A 24,563-nucleotide genomic window follows, 5' to 3' on the forward strand; every position below is an offset into this window, starting at 1 on the left:
CCTGATATTAAAATAATGAGAAATTGGGAAACATACCCGAGGTACTTCTATGATTGGTTTATTACATGTGGACCCCATGGAATTCACAAATTAGCATGAAACACATGATGAGCGGCAATAGAAGCATTATGAAGATGGTAACAAAAACAGGTGCTTGGAAAACATATTATTGGTATTTTCTTTAATGAAACTTGCAAACAAGATCTGCATTCTAAATTTCTAATAATTATAAAATATTATATTCATTAAAAGATATGAAATGACCTCATTTGCAACTAACATTAATTAAGTCAAAAAGAATTGACCGGAAAGATAAGTACTGGTTGCTCATGAGAGAACAAGATCCTTGATCACTTCCTTTAAACATAATTTTAGTTCTTTGCATATATGATTATGAAGTATGAACTACTACGACAAACCTGACAGAACTTGTCAGGAATTAGGTGACACTCATTTTGCATGTGATGCAGCTCAACATAGGATTGTTGAACCTGGGTTAAACTGCAAAGTTAATTTTCAGATCTAATTTGGACTCATTTTACTCTGCATAACAAAACAAGCAAAAGAATAATCGGAGGGTAAAATATGGAGAAAAGAGAATACGAGGATAGAAGAATAGAGAGATGAGAGAAATCTAGGTAGAGAAGAGAAGATAGAAGAGTTAGAATACCTAATATAGGGGAAAAGAACTATAATCTGTTTGGTATTTGCTTCGAAAAATAGGACTCGTTAATTAACTAGGAGTCTAGGACATGTCAGTGGAAGGAAATAATAAAAGAAGCAAATAAGATACTCTTAAGACTTTCTAAAACTAGCAAATCATATCTACAGTGAAACCCAATACATAAAGCCATCAAAATCAATCCAAAGCAACCTTTATAAATAGAAAACTTGTACAACCCATGCTAGACCTAAATGGGACTTGCAAGCACCAATCTATACCATATTAAAAAAAGTGTTGGGGGTGCTTTTAGGAATGTCAAATTTGCTCATGAAGGAAATATGGTTTAAAGATAAATTTTATTATATGACATTTATCAATATGGGCAATTTTCGAAATCAAAACATGGCCGACAACTAATTCAATCCCACATCTCATATATCTTTCACACTCCAAATTCCTTTCTCTCTATCCTAACTAACCCCTCTCCAACAAACAAATTTCCCCCTGAACCTCTATATCCCTTTTTAACAACCTTATCCACCTCCAATATCTATCTCCCATTTTAATTTCTAATTTTTTTAAATTTATTTTTAATTTATTTAATATTATTTTTAATTTTATCTAGCCTTCCTTTGTTACCAAACACACATCACATGTACCTACATGATAGTCCTATTCAAACAAGGGCTAGAAAAAAAGCTACAACAGCCTGAAATTAAATAAAAGAATAGTAAGAAAATTTAAAAATCTGAGCGTCTCCTAGAAAACATCAAACCTAATACAAAAGCAGCACAATAACTGAAAATAAAATCCAAAACAGTGTAAATAGCCAAAGGCAAGTTTGCCATCAACTTTTTTCCCGTTTTCTGATTTCTAAACAACTAGAAAAAACAGGTAAAAATCATGTTTGGTACTAATATTTTTATTTTCTTAAAAATTATTATCATGGTTTCTTGAAAACACAAGAAACAATATTGATTTCACATATTTTGTAAAGCAAGGATCTTAGTTTTGTTAGCAAACCCCTTGCCCCCTTCCTCTAATTCTTTGATTCCTCCTCCACACCACCCATATACCCCACTCATCCTCTCTATTACTGTCGCTGCCACCAACACCACCACCACCACCTTTACCCCTTCCTCCTCTCCAGCCTCCCCCTCCTCTTCTCAGCCAATCCTAGAACCTAATCTCTCTATCCATGCAGTTTAGATGACTGCCCTCCTCTCTACCATCACCACTGCAGCCACTGCTACCACCACCCTCACTAACTCCACTCTCTCCTTTTTTTCTGTCTCTCCTCACCTCCTCTTTACCACACTAGAATCCAAAACCCTTTCACTAAACCATTTAGATCCATGCATCGCACTTCATCATCACCACCACTATCACCAATGCTGCCACCATCGCCACCACTACAAACGACAACAATAGCGGAGGCAAAGGAGGTGGCTGTGGAAGGCAATGAAGTTTGTTGAGGCTTACCATTGGAAGAGGGGCTGATCTTTTTATTATTTTCATTTTCTTCTATTTAAAAAAATAAAAATATTTGACTACAATAAACATTTTACAAAAAAAGTAGAAATAGAATTTTTGTTTTCTGTTTTCAAAAAGGAAAAATGAAGTAATGCTAAATATACCTAAAACTAAACTTATTTCAAATATAAACTACATCAGCATGTCTCTTGATATACGCAAATACCTACACAAAATAGACTAGATATAAAACCTATCTAAAACGATGAACACAAACGTAGTTTGTATAATCTCTCCTTGCCTAAATTTGATATTATCCACAAGGATAACTTCTCCTCGGAGACATAGATGGCACTCCTTGGAAATAACAGGTAATAATGGAAAACAAAGCATTATTTTTCACCTTGCTTTGTATTGGATAAAAAGAATATTATTTTTTTAGCAATATACATGCATTCATTCATACACTCACACCTACAATATACATCTATACATATACGTAAATATAGGTGTGGTTATATTACACAGGGATGTAAAGAAAGGGGTTTGCACCTACCATCAAATTCAATGTTTGTAGTTGAAAAACGCAAATCTAAATCATTGGATGTGACCTAAATAGTTTAAAATATCTATCTATAAAGTTTTGGAAGCTCCTAGCATATGCATCAAGTCATCCCTAGTGGATAGCTATATAGGACAATAAAGTGTGTTGATTTTGGGATGACTTATATACGACCTAGGAATCTCAAAAACAAACATTTTTGGTAAAATTACTTAAACAACCCTACAAGTTTGGCCCAATTTCACTCTGTACTCCTTGATTTTTAAAAAGTTGCAATCTCATTCCTGAAGTTTAGTAAGTGGTTCAAGTGGTCCTGCCATCCATCTCCTTTTACCTGAGCTCACAGGATTCAATCATGTGATAGTCATATGAGCCCTTTAGGACCGAATTACCCTTATGTTGGTGAACTCCCTATAGGTATTATTTATTTGGTGCTAAGAGAGGGGAAGTTAGGGTTTGGCTTGGGAGGATGTACCTCTTTTTCATGGAATCAGGCCATTCAAGTCCAATGCCTAATTCCTCTTTAAGCCATGTCTCAGGTACCTCCTCTTCGGTCTAGTTTTGTCATTACGGAAGAAGGGCTCCTCTCAAGATGTTGTGGATGATGGCAAACCCTAATCAGTGCTCCTATAGATGTTGATTATATGAAATAAACTTATTTCCCCCTTTGAGGTTCCATAGATGCTCTAATTCTAGACTTAAGGTCAAGTTTGAAGCTCATTCAATCCTTGTTGTTATAGGTGAACTAGGGGTGTGATATTCCTCGTGGCATTATCCTCCCTCTTCTACATGCAAAAAGGAGATCATCAAGAGACTTATCCAATACAACAAGAAAGTCAAGACCAAGCACCAGATTTGCAAAGCTAACAGGAAATGTCTCATCCAAGGTTCATCATCTCGGTACCGAATCCCGTACTGGTGCCAACCTGTTACTGTGTCAGTACACCCTCGTACCACGTTCCGATACTGAATCGGTATGGTGCGGTATGCCTCATACCCTCTAGTTCAGTCTAATACAACAAACCTTGGTCTCACTTATTGTGTGATGATTTCATGGTTGATGGATGGGGATTTCTTAGCTTTTGGCTAGTATCATGCTATAGGAGAAGATAGTTTGGGAAGCTCTCTACAATGGGTTAGAGGGTTAGAAAGTTCTCTGCAATGATTGGCATTGTCTTGTATTTCAAGGAAGAAATGCAATGCATTTTGGATAAGTTTATAGTTGTATCATCTACACCCCCTCAAGTTTATGTTAGTTTTACTTTCACTTGCATCCTCTTAAGTTTAGTATATATCAATAACTTATATACCACTACATATTTTCTATGCAACCTGTGCAACTGCAGACTGAAACAGCGTTCACTGAACCATCCCGAATCAGACGGTTCAAGACATTCTGAGCCGTACCAACGGCACATCGAGACGGTTCGATCGAGCAAATCGAAACACCGAATGAGGAAGAGGAAAAGAGAGGAAGAGAGAGAAAAAGGGGGGAGGGAAAGAGAGGACGACACCGCTAAAGGACTAGTGGTGGCCCACTGAGGCCGCCAGAGGGCCGTGGAGGCCTCCACGACTCGATGTCGCTCGATAGGATATTTAATCGAGAGAGATCGAGAGAGAGGGGAGAAGCGATGGTACCGAAGGGAGGTGCAGCTAGCAAAGAGATCGCCACAGGGCACCGGATGACCGCTGTGGCCACCAAACTGTGGAAAATATATAGGCGGAGCCGCAGCAATGGAACAGGGCCAACTATCCCTATTCAGTTCATTGCATTTTTTTTAAAAAACGATAATAAATAGTAAAGCCGGCATTAGTAAAGCCGATAATTGATTTGTCAGCTTCACGATTTTAAAAACTTTTTTAAAAAAAATTAGAGAAACAATAAAGTCGTCAATGGGTGTACAGTGCACTAGCTTTATTGTGGTCAAAGTTTTTTTAAAAAATCCTTTGAAATAGGGCAATCACCCCTATTTCACACCCACGGTGCCACAAGCCGCCATTATGCCATCCAACGACTACAGTGGCCAGTCGGAAGCCCTATGGCGGTCTCTCCGCCGGCTTCCCCTCCCTCCTTTTCTTTCTCTCCCCTCTTTCTCTCTCTCTCTCTCTCAATCGAGATTTGGTAAAGTGGAGGCCTTGGTGGCCTCCAAGCATACCTACAGCACGTCTGTGGCCACCGTCGGTGTCTCTTCCAGCCATATTCCCCCTTCTCCCTCCCCCCATCCCCCTCCCCTCTCTCTTTCTTTTCCTCCTCCCTGTTTCCTTCTCTTCTGTGTCAATTTGCACTAGTTTGGTCCGATACGGATCCATACCGACTTGTACCACCGACTGATCGGCATGGATCTCGATTCTGATCCCGCAGACCTAGGCCTGAAACCTTCCAAAGACTAAAATAACATACCAAAACAATTAAATGATACATCTACAAAGGAAATGAAAGCATATTTTACAACTGCTTACAGAAGCTCCTATGCATCCCCTCCTTGATAGGAGCTTTGTAAAAATGCTTTCATTTCCTTTGTAAATGTACAATTTAATTGCTTTGATACGTTATTTTAGTCTTTAGCAGGTTTTAATCCACATTTCCACAAGTTACAAAAAAAAGATGCGGTGGTAATACAAGAAATTTATTGATATTTCTTGAAATTGAGGGGATGCAAGTGAAACTCATGTAAACTTAAGGAGGTGAAACAACTACAAACTTTAATTTATCCAAAATGCATTGAATTTCACAATTACTAGTACATGATTTCCATTGACTTTCTTCTTCTCTTTACAAAATAGTGCTAACCCATTGTACAGAACTTCTTAACCCTCTAACCCATAATAGAGAACTCCTCACCCCCTAACCCATTACAAAGAACTTCCCAAAATACCTTCTCTTACAACATGATATCGACTGAAAGCCAAGCAACCCCTAGCAATCAACCATGAGACCAACACACAAAAGGTGAGACATTTCTTATCAACTTTGTAGATCCAGAGCCTAGCTTCAGGCTTCTTGTTACATTAGAGAGGCGTATTGACGATCTCGTTCTCGCTTGTAGAAGAGGATGGATTGTGCTATGAGAAATACCCACACCCATTGTTCACCCATAACAAGGATTGAATAAGCTTCAAACTTGACTTCAAGGAGCATCCATGGGGGCACAAAAGGAAATAAACTTACCTCATACAATGAATATCTATAAAAGCACGGCCAAGATTTACCGTCATCCAAAACATCCTGAAATGAGTCCTTCCCACAATGGCAAAACCGAATTAAACAGGAGGTACCCCGAGATATGACTTGAAGAGAAATCAGGCATGGGCTTCAATGGCTTAGTTTCATAGAGCAGAAGTATGTCCACCCAAGCCAAACCCTAACTTCCCCTCAATGTCAAACAAATGATACCCATAAGGAGTCCAACATAAGGGTAATATGGTCCTAAAGGGCTCATATGACCATCACATGACAGAATCCTATGAGCCCGGATAACTGGAGATAAACGGCAAAATCACTTTCAACCACTTACTAAACTTCAAAAACAATTTGCAACTTTTTAAAATCAAGGGATCCTTAGGAAAACTATGCCAAACTTAAGGGGTTATTCAAGTAATTTTTCCTGAAGGGCGCAAATCCTCTACGGTGTAAATTTTGCATCACGGGATGCTATACATAGGTGGATTGGATCCATGTGCAATGTTGTAGATCTAATGGAGAGCATTAAAACTTCCTTTTGAAACGATTTAATAACCCTCGTTAAAACAAATTTAATAACCCTTCTCTCCTCTCCTCCCTGATTAAAACATGACCCTCATTAAAACAAATATAATGACCCTTTCTCTTCTCCGATTAAAACAAATTTAATAACCCTTCTCCTCATGCTTCTCCTCCTCTCTAGAGGATCCGACAATCTTCTCAACGCTTATCCTCTCCTCTTTGCTCCAGCACTCCCTTATTAAAAAAATATATCAGCCTTAAAAGAGCAAGTGGATTTGGTTCCATTTCAGCAAACGCCATCGGATCCTCTCATCTCTCTCCTCCCCTTGAATCTTCCTCAATCAACAATATTCATAGAAAAGACACTACAATCTTTCACTGCCATCATTCACCATCTTCACCATCATGTTGGCAAAGGTCCACTCCATATTCATCACCATCATTCCCAACATCCATATTTCTCCTACTTTCTGTTGGTCATGCTTATGAATTCATTAGTTTTTTTTACCACACAACAAGTATTTGTGGAAATGCCTAAAAGAGATTCCAGCTTTTTTTTTAGTTTGAATATTAGAAGATAGAAATGGAAATGCAAAATAATTGAGAAGTATTGATTTAGCAATTTGACTTCTCTCCTCTCCACTCCCTTTACTCGCCGGTTTGGCCCCTCACCCACCACCGTTACACTAATTTTCATGTCCTAAAACTCCTCCAACCGCCTTGATGACTCTGCTCATGGTGGATCCGACTGCCCTCCTCCACAATCCCACCATATCGCTGCCACCTCCAGCAGTGATAGGCCTAAACCCATCCGACAACAGCCGTCCCACGCCCTCTCACTCCCAACATTGGTCACATCCTTGGCTGCCCTATGGAGGACGTTCGTGCTGTCTACACCTTCGACCACCCTCCCCATCCCCGACCCCACTATACCGCCGCCTCTACCGATGGCGATAGGCCTAAACCCATCCTGCCCAATTTGGTAGCATCTATCTCACGCCCTCTCACTCAGAACATCGGTCACGTCCTTGGCCACCCCATAGAAGGCGTCTGGGCTTTCTACACCTTTGGCCACAAACTTGGCCACAATCAGTTCAGCATAATAAGTATACACTTGATTAAGACATAATAAACAAAGTAACAAACTAGCATATTTGATATGGCACGAAAGAAATATGAGCACTTACCACTAATGAGTTAAAAACCCTGCACCAACCACAGTAGCATGCAAAGAGGAGATCAATTTTATGCCTAATATATTATGCCTGATATAAGAAATTGCTAGATAATCATAAGCAATATTACTTTAGAAAAATTATAATCCAAAGGGATGGGTGGCGGTATTTCAACATTTGAAATTTGGATTTTGAAGCCCTCTTTTCTTTTGCAAGCCTTTCGCTATGCCATTCTTAAGTTGAGTCCTTCCTTTATACCCTTTTTCCTTTTAATCCCTTTTGGTGTTGTGATATTCATATTCTCCATTTCTTTGTTTGCTTCCACTTTATAATTTGCATCAAATAAAGTTATTTGATCAGGAGCTTCTATAAAGGCTCAGGTAACATTGGTTTGCCTTTGAATAATTTCTTCCACGTTCTTGCTTAACTCAATTGAATAATTTCTTCCACATTCTTGCTTAACTCAATTGAATGATTGTATAAGTGTTGGTATGCTTCCTCACATTCTAATGCCCTAGCAATTACTTTGACAAATCACTTGAAACCTGTAACTTTGTGTGCTCTTCAATTTTTTCCCATGAAAGTAATAAGTACAACCATCTCTTGCCATTTTGGTCCATCTTTTCCAAATATATTTATTTGGTATAACTTTGATATAACTTTAATTGCATGGCTGCACAAAAATGCATGTGTCTCAAATTTTTCTGCATGTACAAGAAATAGTCAAATCCAGCAAATACTTTATATTGTATTTCTTTTCCTTATATTGCAACCATATATTCATGTGTTGACATACAATCATCTCGATGTGTGATGTAGGCCAATATGAACTCTTCATATTCTTCTTGAAAATTTGAAATATTGCACTTGTATAAATCTCGGTGGTCTGTATTAGCATGGGTGCGTTAATCTTGAGCTTTGGTTGTCTAGAGTTGTACTCAGCCTCTAATTCTTTGTATCTCTTATCTTCAACTACGCTCTCAAAATGCCTGAAGAATCGTATCAAGTCCATATCCGACTTTAAATAGTTTCTTAAAGCCGAACTAAAGCTTTCACTTAATTATGTACTTTTTATATTGGCTGAAAAACTCCACTTAACATATATTCTAGCCCGTTTCTCCTTCAATTCAAATATTTTTTTCAACCAACTATTCTCATAAATGTCATGTTTCTCAAGCATAACCTCCCATAAATTTAGAAATTCCTCTACCTCCACGCATTCATACATGCACGTTTTGAATTCTTTTTTAAAATCAGTATTAAACCTAAATAAATGATTCAAGTGCTTGAGGGCATTTTGTTTCATATGTCATGTACATAATCAGTGGTATAATTCTAGCATCACTAGTGAAATTGCCTTCGCCATAGGAGCATCTTGATCCGTGAAAATAGTTTTTGGCTTCTTTGCTGCCATCGCCTCAAGAAAAGTCTCAAATAGCCATTGAAATGACCCGATAGTTTCATCACATAGAAGAGCTGCTTCAAAAATGACTCTCCCTGTGATGATTAAAACCAGTTAAGGATGCAAAAGGCCAAAACTCTTTATTAGTTCTAAATGCTGTAGCAAATGAGATCACATCACCAAAACAACCATAATCTATAATCATCTTAGCATCTGCCCAAAAAATATTTGTTATTTTTTCATCAGCATCTAATTTCATGGCATAGAAAAAGGCAAAATTCTTCAATAATTACTCTTGATAATACTTCATCCGTGCTTCGGCTTCTCCATGTTCCATTTCCCGTTGTCGCTTGGTTCGAAGGATATTTTTGTGATCTTGTTCAATTTTCCAATATTAGCCCTACTGCCAACATGCTTGCTAATGATTTCATGAGAATTCTTCAACCTAATACCAGGATCATCTGCTCGCTCAATTTCATATATCTGGGCTTTTGACCTTTTATGTTGGGATGGCATCACATGGGAGCATGATGGAATGTGAAGAGAATGGTTATGCTCCACCACAAAGCTATCAACTTGAAATTTTCCATTATTTTTGTTAAACTTAATAAGCATGTGTGACATGCAACTAGACCTTGTTTCAGCACAATGATTCTTTACTTGATCATCACATTTGTCTAGGATTCGGACAACTTCTTTACAACATGTAAATTTTCTAGAGGTTACTTGACTGGCCTTTTGATGTTTATTCACCTAGTCTCTCCAAATATTGAATCCAATTATCCATCCATAATGATTGTAAAATTCATATGCATCATTTTCATATTCAAATTCCATGCCCACTTTTGGGATCTATCCATGAAAATCATGACAATCAACTATATTTTCATCAACTTGATTCTCTGCCATAATAAACCTCTTGCATATTAGCATAAATTAACTAAATATTAATAACAACATGCAATAAAAGATCTCAAACATACATAAGATGACTGTTTGTACAATAAATTAGTCAATATGATAATGATTCTTCATCTAGTATGTTCCACCTTCTTCCGATTGATGTTGTGGTTCTGTAGTGTTCTATAGTTATAAATATAAGGCCACATTGTGAGAAACTATCTTTACAGGCTTGGAAAGGAGAACAATATCCATCTATCCTTGCTAATTTAACTAGCACCATAATGAGCTGCAACATGGTAATTTCCTGAGTTATTAATTAAATGTTTTTGGCTTTGCTTTGTGTTCTTTTATTATTAAATATTTGATAGGCTAATAAAGGATGCGGCAAAACAATGCAAATGACATAGACAACAAGCCTTTTCCATATATGTTGGCTTGGAGTAGTTGTTCCTACTTAGCCATTGTTTCGTGGCAAAGGTATTCTTCTCTGGATACCAACTTTTTTTTTATGGCAATTTAACCAGATTTAAGACCCTTCTTTTTTGGTCCTATATTGGGTGTTGAAAGTAAGCAATCACATCAGACCAAACAATTTTTCCTTTGCTCCAATATTTATCAGTGCTACACTAGGCGCTCTCTTTACCATATTCTTCTTGCCCAGTCATTACTTTATTACGAAATATCCACCATACCATTCCTTTCATTACTTCACCGGTGCTACATTAGAATCTCGCTTTACTTTATTACGAAAACAATGTTCCTAGGTGACAACAATGCCTAACAGTATAATGTATGATAATATGAACATTCATACTTCGCAATTACTTATTATATGTTTCATAGACAAGTCAAACTGCCGGATCAATACTTCTCAGTTACTATGCATTCCCATTTCCATCATCCAATGTTCAAACGAAAAAAGCTACAATCTCTCTTAGGCATTTCCACAAACAAGTGCTGTGCAGTAAAAAACTAATGATCCATATAAAACATGGCCAGCAGAAAGTGGGAGCAATAGAGATGTTGGGAACAATGATGATGAATATAGAGTAGATCTTTGTCGGTGTGGTAGTGAAGATGGCGAATGATGGCGGCAAAAGATTGTAGCATCTTCTCTATAAACATTATGACTTGCGGAAGATTGAAGGAAAGAAGAGAGATGAGAAGATCCACTGACGTTCGCTGAGGAAGATGAGACAAAATCCACTTGCTCTTCTAAGGCAGACAATTTTTTTTTCTTTTTTTAATAAGGGAGTGCTGGAGCGGAGACGAGAGAAGTGTTGGGAAGATGGTCGGATCCTCTACAAAGAAGAGAAGGGTCATTAAATTTGTTTTAATGTAGGTCATGTTTTACCCAAAGTGGAAAGAAGGGTCATTAAACTTTGTTTTAATGAGGGTTATTAAAGCCTTTCAAAAGGAAGCTTTAATGCTCTTCATCGGATCCACAACATTTCACATGAATCCAATCCGCCTATGTACAGCACCCTGGGTGCAAGATTTGCACCACAGAGGATCTATGCCCTTCCTAAATTATATATGTTTTTTTGATTACTTGATGTATAAGCTAGGGATCTCCAAATCACATGATTTTTTATTTTTAAGTTATTTTGAGGTAGAAGATCACATCTAACTGCTTGAATCATCGGTATAGGCTCCTATTATCCAATGTAGACCTGACCAAATATAACTGGAGATCCACTTGAGTGGAGTCAAACTAGCTCTATATAGTATATATGTATGTGTACATATACATATATATGTATGTATGACTGGATGAATGTATACATGCATATAAGTATGTGTATATACATATACCTAATAGGATATTATACATACATACATAAAAACATACGTACATACATGCATACATATATGTGTGTGCGTGCATGTGTTTATGTGTGTGTATGCCAGTAATGCCCTTATCAACACTTCACTTCTTTTTTTTATCATTCATGAGCAAACCCCATGGAGAGATAGGGGTGCAAATAAGCCAAGCAGCTTATAAGCTACTCGAGCTTGATTCCACTTGATTATTACCCAGCTCGAGTCAAGCTTGAGTAGCTCGAACAGTTTTATGGTCAAACTTATGTAGCAAAATACTCAACTCGAGGGCTTACAAGCCTAATTGAGTATATATATTTTTTATAATATTATATTTTATTTAGAATATATATTATTATTTTATTATTTTAAATCATAATATTCCTTTAACCATATTTTTAAATATGAACAAGACTCAAATTCGAGCTTGAACTTGAGCTTGAGTATGGCTTAGTTGATATTCGAGTCGAGTCAGATCGATCTCATGTATTATTTTTTTTATTGAGTCGAGTTCAAGCTTAGATAACAAAGTTCGATAAATCTCAAGTCAAGTTTCAAGTCCGAGTATTTTGAATCGAGTTGAGCTCAAGCCTCTAGCTCCTCGACCCAACTCGGTTCAATTACACCCCTGGGAGGAGACCAGGGACAAGGCCACCAAATGTTTCTCCTTTTCTACTCTTCGATCGTCTTTTCTTCTCTTTCTTCTTAGAGCTACTAGAAATCGGGGAAGCCCCTCTTTCAAGAGATAGAAAAAGAGATATGAAGTCCTCACATCTAAAAATCAAAGAGGACAATGACAAGAGGCTTTTTTAGTGAAGATAATGTAGGCTACATAAAGTCACCACTTCCTGTCAGCTCTTCCCTCTTTTTGTGATGGGATGGCTTTTTTTACTAGATTGCCTCTTGACACTCAAAGGCCTCTTCTCCAACAAATCAGCCAATAAAGCATCTCTTAAAGGCATGCTTTTTGACTGCATTAGGGCTAAGCGAGGCGCATCCGTTGTGTGCCTTTTGGGTGCCTCTTTCAAGATGCCTCACCTCGACTAGGGTGAGGCACTAAACTGGTGCCTTGTCCGTCTTGAGCCTACACCATCCTTTAAAAATATGGGCTGGAATATTCTAAATTAGAAGCTATATTTGATTCGCAATGCTTATGTAAAACTTTTCAGTCCATAATCCACTTAATGCCATACTTTACTAAGTTAAGCTTGATGGGTTGCTACATATTCCTTAAAACTTATTTATTCCTAAATTTCATGTATCTCAAAACATACAACAACTAAAATAGTGGTTTTAACTTTTAAGTAATTCTATATATGTTGCATAGAAATCTTTATAAACTCTTTTTACGCACAACTTCTTCCTAATTTTATTTTTCGTAATTATTGCTTCCCCATTCTTGCTCCAAAATTGTCTATGTACGCATTCCTAGTATTAAGATCCAATTGCAAAAGTTAATCTTATAAAAAAGACTTGAACCCTTCCCACCAATGACAAGTTCCATCAGGTGCATGCTAGAAGTTTTCTGAAATATATTGATGAAGGATCATTATATAAATATTTAGTACCAACAAAATCCAAAAGAAATCTTTTAATTATTAAAATTATGCTATTGACTCTCCTGGACATTCATAATATAAAGCCAAAGTAATTGTTGAGGATTTTCTGAATATCAGCTCAACATCTTAAACAAATAATAATCGTAACGCATATCTTGACCAGTTTAATGCCCACATGCATCCGTTTATACTGCTACAACATACCAAAGGAACAAATAAGCCACTAACGTACTTACATAAAACATTTCAAAATCTAGTAAAATCATCATTCATTTATGTGATACAAGAAAAAGAAAGTAAAATAGAGCAGACCTCTACCGTTTGAAGTTCCTTGAGAAGAGACTCTGATGGTGTTGTGATGGTCTTAATAATATGCACACGCTGAGAATGAAATATAAATAAAAATTTATATTGCTCTGTTGATGTAAACACGTTGTTGGAAGGACTAAAAATGTTATGCTTTTGAAGCACAGCAATCAAAACTCACATAGCTATCCACAAGTTTCTGAAGTTCAAACTGCACTTTTCCCAGCAGTAATAAAACACGACCTGCATGCATTAACAAAATGCAAATCATAACAGCATAAGGATTTTTAACAAATGATAAAACAAGGTTAATTAATGGCAATATACTTTTATAGCAATAATAAATATAAACTACAGAGCTTCTTCCTGAAGTAGAAGAGACCTCTACAAGCCTTGCAAAGGTCTAAATGTTATAGATTTGATGGCCTTGAACATATCTTTTTACATTGATTATAAATGATCTCACTAATGTTGATGAAGATAATAGTATGTGTTATGTGCTCATGATACAGTATTGATTGATCGGAAAAGAAGAAAATTAAATGCTGACAAGGAGATAAATGAAGTCAAATATTACGGATAAAGAGTTGGTGGATGAATTAGAGAGGTACTTTTGAGATATTACATAATCAACAGATAACTTGGTGACTTAAAGGGGCCTTTTTTATAGAACAAAAATAAGAAACTAAACAATGTCATACAACTCTGAATGTCCAGCAACGACAAGGATGTTAAGATAAATAAAAGTTAAAAATAGGAAAAAAATAGAGTTAGAAATGAATATATTAGAGGAATTGTAGAAGTTGCAAAAATTAAGGACAAGTTAATAGAGAGATAGTTGAGATGATACAGGAACAAAGATCTATAAAGGCTCCCGTAAAAAGAGTACCGTTAAAGGATGTAGGAAAAGAAAGGGAAAACCTAAGATGACATGAATGGAGTTTCTGATAAACATATGGAAAAAACAAACAATAACATCAAAGGTGGCGCTATTTCTCAAAAAAATAAAGAAGGTTTGCCATAAGCAGGGATGCTTGGTGAACAAGAACCAATAAAGCTGACCCCAGATTGCTGGGGCAGGGCTGGGATGTTCATTGAGTTACCAGCATTCAGCATGTGCAATGTGCATGAGAAGAACATGGAAGGCTATGATTACCTAAAAAGATGAGAGGGGAGATGGTGACTCTTTTGGAGATGGCCATAGTTTTGCCTTCCCATGTGAAGAGGAGCAAATACAGAACAAAACACTCTGGGAGTTGAAATAAGGTTTCCAAAGATCTCCAACGCCCCACCCCCCCACAAAAAAAAAAAAAAATCCTGCCCTGCAATTACACGTGAGAGGGTTGAATGTTCACAATGGATAGTGAAGGTTGGTCACAAAGCTTTAACTTTATTTAATAGTTCAGATGGCAGCAAAAAAGAATGGAGTTAAATTGCCAAGACCTATATCAATTAAACCATGAAGTTGACAAAGTTCAAACAAATACGGCTCCTCAGGAACATCACATACCTCCATGAATACTAGGTGAAGAAGATGATCATATAGATGTTCAAAAGAATTATAGAATACCATCGGTGATGACTCAGTGATTTACTCAAATTAGACCGATAAATTTAATTGCGCACCAGAAGTGATAAGGAAAGAAATATAGATGCACTCACCACTTTCTTCATCATCATTTAATGCAGTTTGTTCAAGCAGACAAGTGCCCATTTCCCTCAAGGCTTCTGAGAACTCTACAAAAATATCATATGGGTGAAAAGTAATTCTTAAAAAAAAGTAGCATCAAGATTATTGCACATGAAACTGATTTTAGAAAATAAGAACTGATAAATGAACGGCAAGGTCACATTAATATCTTTTCTTTTGAAGTGCGCTTTCAACCAGAAACCTGTAATGCTTTTCTATAGAATAATGAAGGATGATTTATATCAATAAGAGTATGAGATCACATACACATTGGTGGGGGGGGGGGGGGAGAGAGACAGAGAGCCGAGCAAAAATGTATTTCACGGTTTAATGCACCCCATCAACGAAGTATCTTTCCATGCATATTTGGATCCAAGACTCCTCAAAGAGCAAAAAATGTAATCTTTGTACAAAACATTAAAAAGCAAATTAAACAATAGCCCTCATACAAGATGCCTCAATAAGTTAGTAAAACTGGCTTGCTCGAATTTGCATCCCATTGACTAACCTCACTTCTTAGTAAGGTGCTCACTTATAGTTTCTTTCATTCCTTCTCATATAGAACAGAAGTTACTCTCATCCCGCATGCAAAAAATCGCCCTTAATGGAAACATAGAAGCATAGAACAATTTTTAGTAAAGCAGCTGTGTATCTATACAGCAAAGATTTTTATTAAAAAAAAAAAAATACTCAGATGACTGTTTCTGTTGTTTTCTCAAAAACATTAATTTCTAAATACCAGTTTTATGAGATGATATATGACTTCCATATAGGAATAAGAAAAAAAAGAGCAAATCAATTTGGAGGCGCACACACATGTACAGAGTCCATGGTAAACAATAATCAAGGAACATATGTACCTTATATCATTAATGTCTCAAAGATTGTCAGACTATTAGATAAAAAGGATGTCATACATGTCCCAGACAAATGATAAGATCGTATACACCATTGGGCTGTGAGTCTAACTACATGTAGCTTGAGAAGCCAAAGTTATTACAATTAAATGGATTAAACATCTACAACTAGCCCTACTGTCTTCTATCTCCACATGTTGCAAGCATTCAAAGGAGTTTACATCTTAGGGGTAAGATCTGCATCCACTCCTGCTTCTGGCAACTAAGCAATGATAATCCTTGAAAAGAAACATAACTGCACTTTCATCCAACAGCCTCAACTTTTACTGCTGATCAAATAGTCTATGGTTCTTAAATTTTATTTTTTAAACAGATTTCTAGGGTACTTTTAGTTTATGGTTTTTAATTTTTATTTTTTAAACAGTTTTCTAGGGTACTTTGATTTTCCCATTCTGTAACATGAACAGTGCATGCTATAACAGTCATTGCATGTTAATAGTGGTGGTAAGAATCAAACCAAGTTGTGAGTTACTGAGGTTTTGGGCGGATGTGTTTCTACATCCCTACAAGGCAGTCCTACAAGACTAGAAGTAGGAATTTAATAAAGGATTGATTGAAATTACAAGAATCCAGAGAGGCCAGTTGAAAATTTATCCTGGTGACAAATAAAAGAAATCTTTTGGCCGAGGTCTCTCTCTCTCTCTCACTCGCTCTCTCTCTATTTTTCCTCTCCTCCCTCTTAATCACTTTCTTCTTTATATAGCAAATCCATGGTCTATTAATATTTCTTTATTTCTCCTGTGCATCAAATAGATCATATTGTTGCATTTAATCTAATTTATAAATAAATTTTATTACTTAAAATGCGTCAACTGGAAATAATTAACACATGGAATTCAATTTCAGACTCTAAAAATATTGCTGAAATTTTCTTAACCATCTTATCTCTATAGATCTGCAATCAGGATGCGATTCACAAAACCATGGCCACTCAAAGAAGACTAACATTTTACTTCCAGCTGTCACCTTCTTTCAATTTTCTTCCATTATTCTTTGTTGTGTGTGCAGTTAGAAAATAATTCTCAATTATGTGCTCCAACCCATTATGTAAGTCTGCATACTATTTCACTGCTCTCTGGAATTCTGTTTTAGGCTTAGTATTAAACTATTTCAGATTAACATGAAACATTTATTTTGGGGTTCTCTGATCTATCGGAATCCTCTAAATTATAATAATTAAGGCATGCTTAAATCATTAATTTTGTGCTAGCCATCTCTTGTTTTTCAACTTCTGGTCCTGCTTTTTGGAACTGAACGGCAAGAGTATGAAAGTGAGCCTAAACCCTTGGACTTCCTTTCCTTTTTAGCACTCCTACCATTGCAAGCCATCCCCCACTTGATTCTATGTTAGAATTTGGGGTTATGACTTCATGCACTGGCGCCCATTAGTCAAAATTTGAAGAGAGTGTGTCAGTGTTGAAGGTTTCAAGAACAATTGGGTGACCTTGTTAGAAAGGTTAGGGTTTTCTAGAGAGATATTATTACTGACAGATCTTATAAGATGTACCAATACAGGAGTAACTGACTAACTGGACTTACTTTTACAATGCAAGCAGAGGGACAAATTATATCATATCATTTTAAGGTGTCCAATTTTACAATTGGGAAAATTAAGTTTTGAAAGAATAAGTGGTAGTTTCACCACTCAGTTGGAGCTTGCTTTTCTAAACCTATTTCCTCTATTGATTTTGAAATGGAGGCAGCTGTAAGGAATCTATAAAATTACAATTTAATGAGAGAGTGGTGTTGGGTGTCAGCCCTCCAAAGAAATTCAATGATGCAGAACAAATTGGAGACATGTGATGGTGAATCAAGGAGTGATGGGACTAGGAGTTTAAATGAATTTAACAGTTGGTTGTCCTGCCATTGGGGCACGTGATAGATGCAAACGTATTTTAAATTTCAAAGAGTAGGTGATGAACAGCTCTTCTTGGGTTTCTAGGGATGCCGCATAACAGCTAGAGCTAGATTCTCAGATTAGGAGACAACAAGGAAGGAGTTTTTTTTGGCTTTAAAGGGCTTACGAAAAAACTTGTCATGGTTACTGCAGTCAGAGTTTAGAAAATGTGCACAGTTATATCCAGCGCATTGGAAGGATAAAGAGAGAAGTAGGTAGGCTACCTAGGCTTTGACATTAGCTGTTAGGTTTCCAAGCACTTTAGTACCTCACTAGGGAACAAAGCAGATCATATGAAAAAATCACATCAGACTTGGCTCCACTCTTATTTGTAGCATATATCACTAGAAAAAAAAATAGATTAAAAATAATGGAAAAGAATATAAAATAAGAAAGAACGATGATAACAAAGACACTGAAGGGAAGGATAAAGACATGAAAGAGAAGGCGAAGAATAGGACCAAAGCAGGCCTTCTTCGTTTCTTTTCCTTTCACAAACCAAAAGCCATGCACTTGCAACATTTCTTCCACTTCGCCTAAGAACTTTGCATAAAACAATTATTGTTGAATCATCCCAAAATGGTCAGTTCAGGATCTACTGAATCAAACCGGCCTGGAACTGGGACAAATTGAACTTTCGAAATGGAGTGGTAGGCAAACTAGGTTGTAGCTGGCTGAACTGACTAGTATCGGGCGCTATTGACCCAATTTACCTGAGCCGAACCAACCATACTCATATGAACTCCCCCATTAACCCTCAACCCTGATTTCTCTCTTATGTGTTTCTCTCCTCACCTCTTGTTCTTTGATCTCTCACGACCCTCCTGCAGATCGTCCTCATCCACCGTTGCCAATCACCTCAACCAAGTGCCTCCCCCCCCCCCCACACACACACCCTCACTCACCTAAAACCCCCTCTCCTCACCTCAACGTCTTCCATTACAACACTCCAAGACCCCTAAACCCTTTGTCAGCATCGCTTATTGCTCTCCATGACCCCAACAGCTTTGTTGCCACCACCTCCTCTAGTACTGTCTCTCTTTCATCCCTCTTCAGGTTGCTGCCTAGGGGTACATGCCCCCTCCCTTCCCTTCTCTCTAGATTTGATGGTAGCAGCACCTGACTAGCAAGGCAGCACATATCGTACGTCAGAACGGTATTGTATCATACCATATCAACCCAGCATTTGACAGACATGAATCATAGTACCAGTATTGATAACCTTGTTATAGACTTTACCAAACAAAAACCAAGCTCTTGTAATGTTCTTTCCACCTGGCCTAAGGTCTTTTCTGAATCCAAAAACTTATAGAACAAAATAACCTAAAAAGCAAGTAATTTAATGACCAAAGAAATTGGGGGAAGGATTATAGGCACAAAAAACAAATTGATGCTCAAAATTGTATAAGGAAAACAATGTACATGATGATTTCACAAGAAGCATATGCACTGTTCTGGCCTATGAAAAAAAGGACGGCCGAACACATAAGGCTCCCATCACTGCAGGGCCTGGGGAGTGTTAGATGAATGCAATCTTAGCCCCCAAGTGAAAAGGCTGTTTCCATGTTTAAATGGCGTAACACCTATGTCACAATGAAATAACCTTATCATTGAGCCAAAGCTCATCCTCATAATGTTCCATCCTATGAAATATGGTATAAACTTGAGATATATTTGTAGATTATAGTGTGTCAAACCCAAATGGTAATGACAAGGCTGGACATTTACGAATATGGTTGAAAAATCATACTGTAGTTTATTTTGGTATCAACGAGGTATAGGAGATTGATGAAGTCATTGAAATCGACCATTATAGATGACTATGGAACCAATGATTTGAGTGCAAGGTAGGCTGAACCAGTATTGGGACTCATACCAGTCAGCCACCAGAACAGTATGATACCAGTTCAGTACTATACTAATGCTCGGTATGGTTAGGCATGCCATTTCCAAACCGGCATACAATTTTTTTTTTTTTTTTTTTTTTTGATGTTAAATGATGTTTTATGAAGTTTTTGAGTGATCTAAATATTAATTTGATATTTTTTGAGATGTTTTGATGTTCTTTAAACCGTTGTTTCTGTTTTCATGCTTCTTGTTTATTAAATTTAAATGGTAAATGCAATTAAAGTACATAACTCATTATATTCATAAAGAAAATCCATAAATTACCAAATATAAAGTCAATTTAAATACATATGGCTTGAATCATGTTGGCTTCCTCACCCTTCTGCTACAGCCCTTAATATGTCAAAAACTTCAACAACAAACAATCCAGAAATATATACATATGGATAAATATATCATATAATAACACCAAAAAGTTGTCATTATTTTTTGTAGGAGGTAGGTGAAGGTTTTACCATTGATGGTTACATTTACAAGAACTCAAGATGTTGAATTGAAATATAATGTTTTGTAATAATTGTCCAATTTTATTGGCATATGAACTCGAAGGTTACCAACATATGATGCTGATAAATTGAAAGAGACAGTCTGATACTAAAGCAGGAGAGCCAGGCAGTCAGAATTAACACAATATGATCAGAAAACAAGTTGAAGGAATCAAAATGGAAGTTCCAGCCTCCTACACCTGAAAGACTTCTACATGAAGGCACCAAACTATATATAGGTGGTGAAACGACCTGGCAAGTTATAATTAAAGCATAACTAACTGATGCTTCAAGATAACATGGCATGGAGAGATTAAATAACTGTAATCACCTAGACAGATTTCTCTCTAAATGTAGTCCCTAAGTTTCTCGAGGATAAGACAAACAAAATATAACATAAAGCAATATACCATGTGCACTATTTGCAGTGGCAGCCGCAGCAGAAAGTAAATTATCATAGCCATTCCTCATGTCAGACATGTCCTGTAAAAAAAAAAACATCCACTTAGAAAAATAAAAAATAGTCCTTCAACAATTACAAACAAAGCAATGTTTTTCTGTAAGTTTTGAATAATGAAGTGAACCAATATGATGGTCCCTTTGCATGTAGAAATTTTCATCAAACTTCTTTCAATATAGAAAATTCACTATCTAGCCAACATAACTAGTGTATCCCATTATATCACGCACATCCTTTCCTGACTGATTATAACAGTATACAATATCAAGTTAAATTTGGAACCCTCAAAAGCCTTCCCAACAAAGTGAGATTCATATGGTATGAACTTATCCTTTTTTAAGCGACTGAAACAACTATGTCACTAGCAGCCAACTGGACAAATGGACAAAGCTGATAGGATAAACGATTGATCCCAAGTGGGGCAACCGGGTCTCCCTTAACTGTTCTTGGTCAAAATATGGAAACAAGAATCATGTCCCAAAATGTGTGCCTATTGCAACAATAAAATAGTATCCTGAAGTGATTTTGAGCACCCTTGGTGCCTTTTGGGCTTCAAATTAACCTAGACAAGCCCCATTGGACCCGCTTGCAAATGGTTTGGCATAGCGTAGGATTAATTGGGGGGTCAGGAGTTTGATGAGTCTTTATCTTAAAATTCTGAGTTTTCCTTATTTTTAAACTTAATTATTATTACCATAGTTTTCAAGGGCTTAAAGGGAGTTTACAAACAACAATAAGGCCTAAAATGTTATATAGGACAAAATGTTGCACAATAAAAGGGTTTAGGAAAACATGCTGTGTGCACCAAAATAAGAAATGATAAGATAAATATGGTTGTAAAAAGAGAAAGGATAGATTGAGAAATAAGTATATAAGAGGAGCTGTTGAAGTTGCACGAGTTCAGGATGTGGACTGTTATGCATGCAAGCTATCCCAAGTTGAAAATGAGTACTCCAAATGGATTACAATATAGAACTGCTTATGACTTGATAGTCAATATGCATCATCACCTTTGTATGATAAAAGAGATTTGACAATGCTTTGACCGGGAATACAAGCAAATTGGGTTTTGGGATGACCTGAAAAACCCATCCATATTTGATTCCCATTAAAAATTTGAACCAAACCAGAAAACCCCCATCCATGTTTGAATCCCATAAAAAATTTGAAAGAAAACCTGATCCACCTTCATAACTAGCAGATTTGGCAGGTTTGCATTGGCTCCATATGATCCATTTTTGTCCAAGTTATCAAAATGCCTCCAGTTCACATCAGTTTGGATTATTATTTCAATTTGAGACAATTTCAGATCGGCAACAATCAATCTACTCCACTTGCAACCCGAGCTTTGACATCAAAACTCTTCAGTGGAACCAATCACACTTTTCTAGAAACTAATCAGCATTCAAATCATCAGCTCACATGTCAAAACTTGATAATTGGGCATATATATATGCAGCATAATTACTCTCAATGAAGTTGCTCTCACTTTTTTTTAAGATTTTAAGAGTACTAAGACAAAGTGATAAAATGGGGTTACTTGACCACATCCTTAAATAACTTTCAGCATCGACTCCGCATATATTAAAACTATGCTCCTATCCAACAGAGCCTGTAAAGGTCCTACATTATTCTCCTCCCAGACTTGATTCAAGTAGCGTCTCTGGCAATTCAACAGGTAATCTTAAGCACTATGTAAGACAATGTGCATAGAACACCATCGTTGGCATGTTGCCACATTTTGATAAACAATCACAAAATTGCACACATCACCAGCATACAGCTGAAATCACACATGTTTGATCAAATTAGAAACCATCATCATTTACGTTGCATCACTATGATCCCTTCAGAGGCGACACGCTGGTTTCATGAACTGAGACCATAAGAAGAGACGAAATGAACCCGAAACTAAATCTCCTAAGCTTGACTCTACCAAGCCATCTTCCCTACAGTAAAGTAGGTCGGGGGAGGCTCCATAGAAAATATCTAGGTCATGTCATTCACCTGCAGCCATAGATACCAGTAAACCAACGAAAGAAAGGGATAGAAAAGATTAAAAACAATCAAAAAAAATGACATTCAACGGCATAATCTAGTCAAGGGCGATTATGATATCAAGATTTCGTCTTTTCCGACCTACAAGCAAAGGAAGTGCGTCTTGTCACACGGAGCAGCGAGATCCTGCCAGAACTCGGGCCATAACTCAAGAAAAGGGCAGAAATTGAGAGGGAGACGTACAGAGAAGAGAATGAGGTGGAGCAAGGGAGAACCTGAGAGGCCCGCAGGAGCTCGTCCTGGTGCGCCGGGGGGTGGTGGTCCCTCTTCTCCTTGGAGTCGTGCCTGTGGAGCGCGAACCCCCGCAGCTTCCTCAGCGACGACTTCATCCCTCCCCTCTCTCCCCACCCGCAACTACAGATCCCCGAAACCAAATCCAAATCCAATTCTCTATCCCAGTCCCAATTCCTAGAGAGCAAGAGCAAAAGAGACGAAGAAGAAGAACATCCAAGAAAAGAAGAAGAAAACAAGAGGAAATCGAAACCCTAAAGAGCCCAGAGACGAGGAGAATGGGAGGAGAACGGATCGATCTAAGAGGCGCTCGCGCGCTCTCCCTCTATATATCTCGGTTTTTTATTTACTTTATTTAGTAAAAAAAAAAATCTCCTCGTCAGAGAGATATTTTTTTAGCAAGAGGAAACTAAAAAGAATGCCACGAAAGAGAAGAGGAAAGAAAACAGGAAAAAAAAAAAAACGAGGCGGACTGCATGGTCGGAACGGACAAACCGGGCGGTCTAACCACCTGGGCCGGTCTGAACGGCGACCAGTTCGACGTTCAGCGCTTGGTGGCGGTTCGGCTCAGACCCGAACGGCAAATACGCTTCGTAAACATCGTGGGAGCCTTCTCCTTCTGTATTACCATTTTCCTATCATATCACCACTGCAACCTTTTCGAATTTTCTTTGCCTTCTTTTTTTTGTTTTTTTTCTTTTCTTTTTGTGGGGCAATCTGGGTGTAGGTCAGACTCATGACATGATAAACTCGTGGAAAGTAGTCCAAGTCAAAGAGACATAAATGGTTTATGGGGGCCCCACCTTAATCCCGCATGAACGGCCTGAAACCTTGACCAACTGGATCCTAAGCAGACAGGATGGGCCAGGCCCACTATCTGCCCATTAAACCACTTGATCTTCTTGTAGAGTTGAAATTGAAATTGGATCAGATATATAAATATCCATAACTATATTTATTTTATTTAATAAATATAAATATAAATATAATATTAATCAAATATAAAAATTTATATTTATATTTATTTTAAACAAATATAAATATAAATCAAATAATAAATATATAAATATAAATATAAATCAAATAATAAAATTTATGACCATAAATCAAAAAAAATACTAAATGGAGGGTAAAATAAATTAACAATAAATTAATATAATTATACATTTTGTTTAAAAATTTATTAGTATTATATAAAAATTAAATAAAATTATAAATAGACCGAATAGATTTTTTACGAATATTGATAGATATTAACAAAATATTTAAATTTTTATTTATATCTTGATAAATTGAGAAATAAAAATAGATTTGAATAAATATGATCCAATCCCCTTTCACCCATCTCC

General features: G+C 36.9%; 1 protein-coding gene across 6 annotated transcripts in view; it reads right to left on the reverse strand.

The window, feature by feature from the left end:
* LOC105034970 (uncharacterized protein At2g33490) overlaps positions 1–23,616 on the reverse strand; it is a 41,833-nt gene extending 18,217 nt beyond the window's left edge. The window contains exons 1-5 of one of the 6 annotated variants that reach the window (XM_010910335.4): positions 23,199–23,614; positions 20,876–20,948; positions 15,231–15,305; positions 13,750–13,811; positions 13,575–13,643 (exon numbers count right to left, since the gene is read on the reverse strand). In XM_010910335.4, coding sequence (XP_010908637.1) covers positions 13,575–13,643; positions 13,750–13,811; positions 15,231–15,305; positions 20,876–20,948; positions 23,199–23,312 — 393 coding nt within the window. In that variant the 5' untranslated portion in view covers positions 23,313–23,614. Of the gene's footprint in view, positions 1–13,574; positions 13,644–13,749; positions 13,812–15,230; positions 15,306–20,875; positions 20,949–23,198 lie in introns of those variants that run through there. The other 5 variants (XM_010910337.4, XM_010910336.4, XM_010910334.4 and 2 more) reach the window with 5 other exon arrangements.
* Positions 23,617–24,563: the final 947 nt, after the last annotated feature.

Source organism: Elaeis guineensis, chromosome 7 (assembly GCF_000442705.2).
Source record: "Elaeis guineensis isolate ETL-2024a chromosome 7, EG11, whole genome shotgun sequence".
Classification (NCBI taxonomy): Eukaryota; Viridiplantae; Streptophyta; class Magnoliopsida; order Arecales; family Arecaceae; genus Elaeis; species Elaeis guineensis.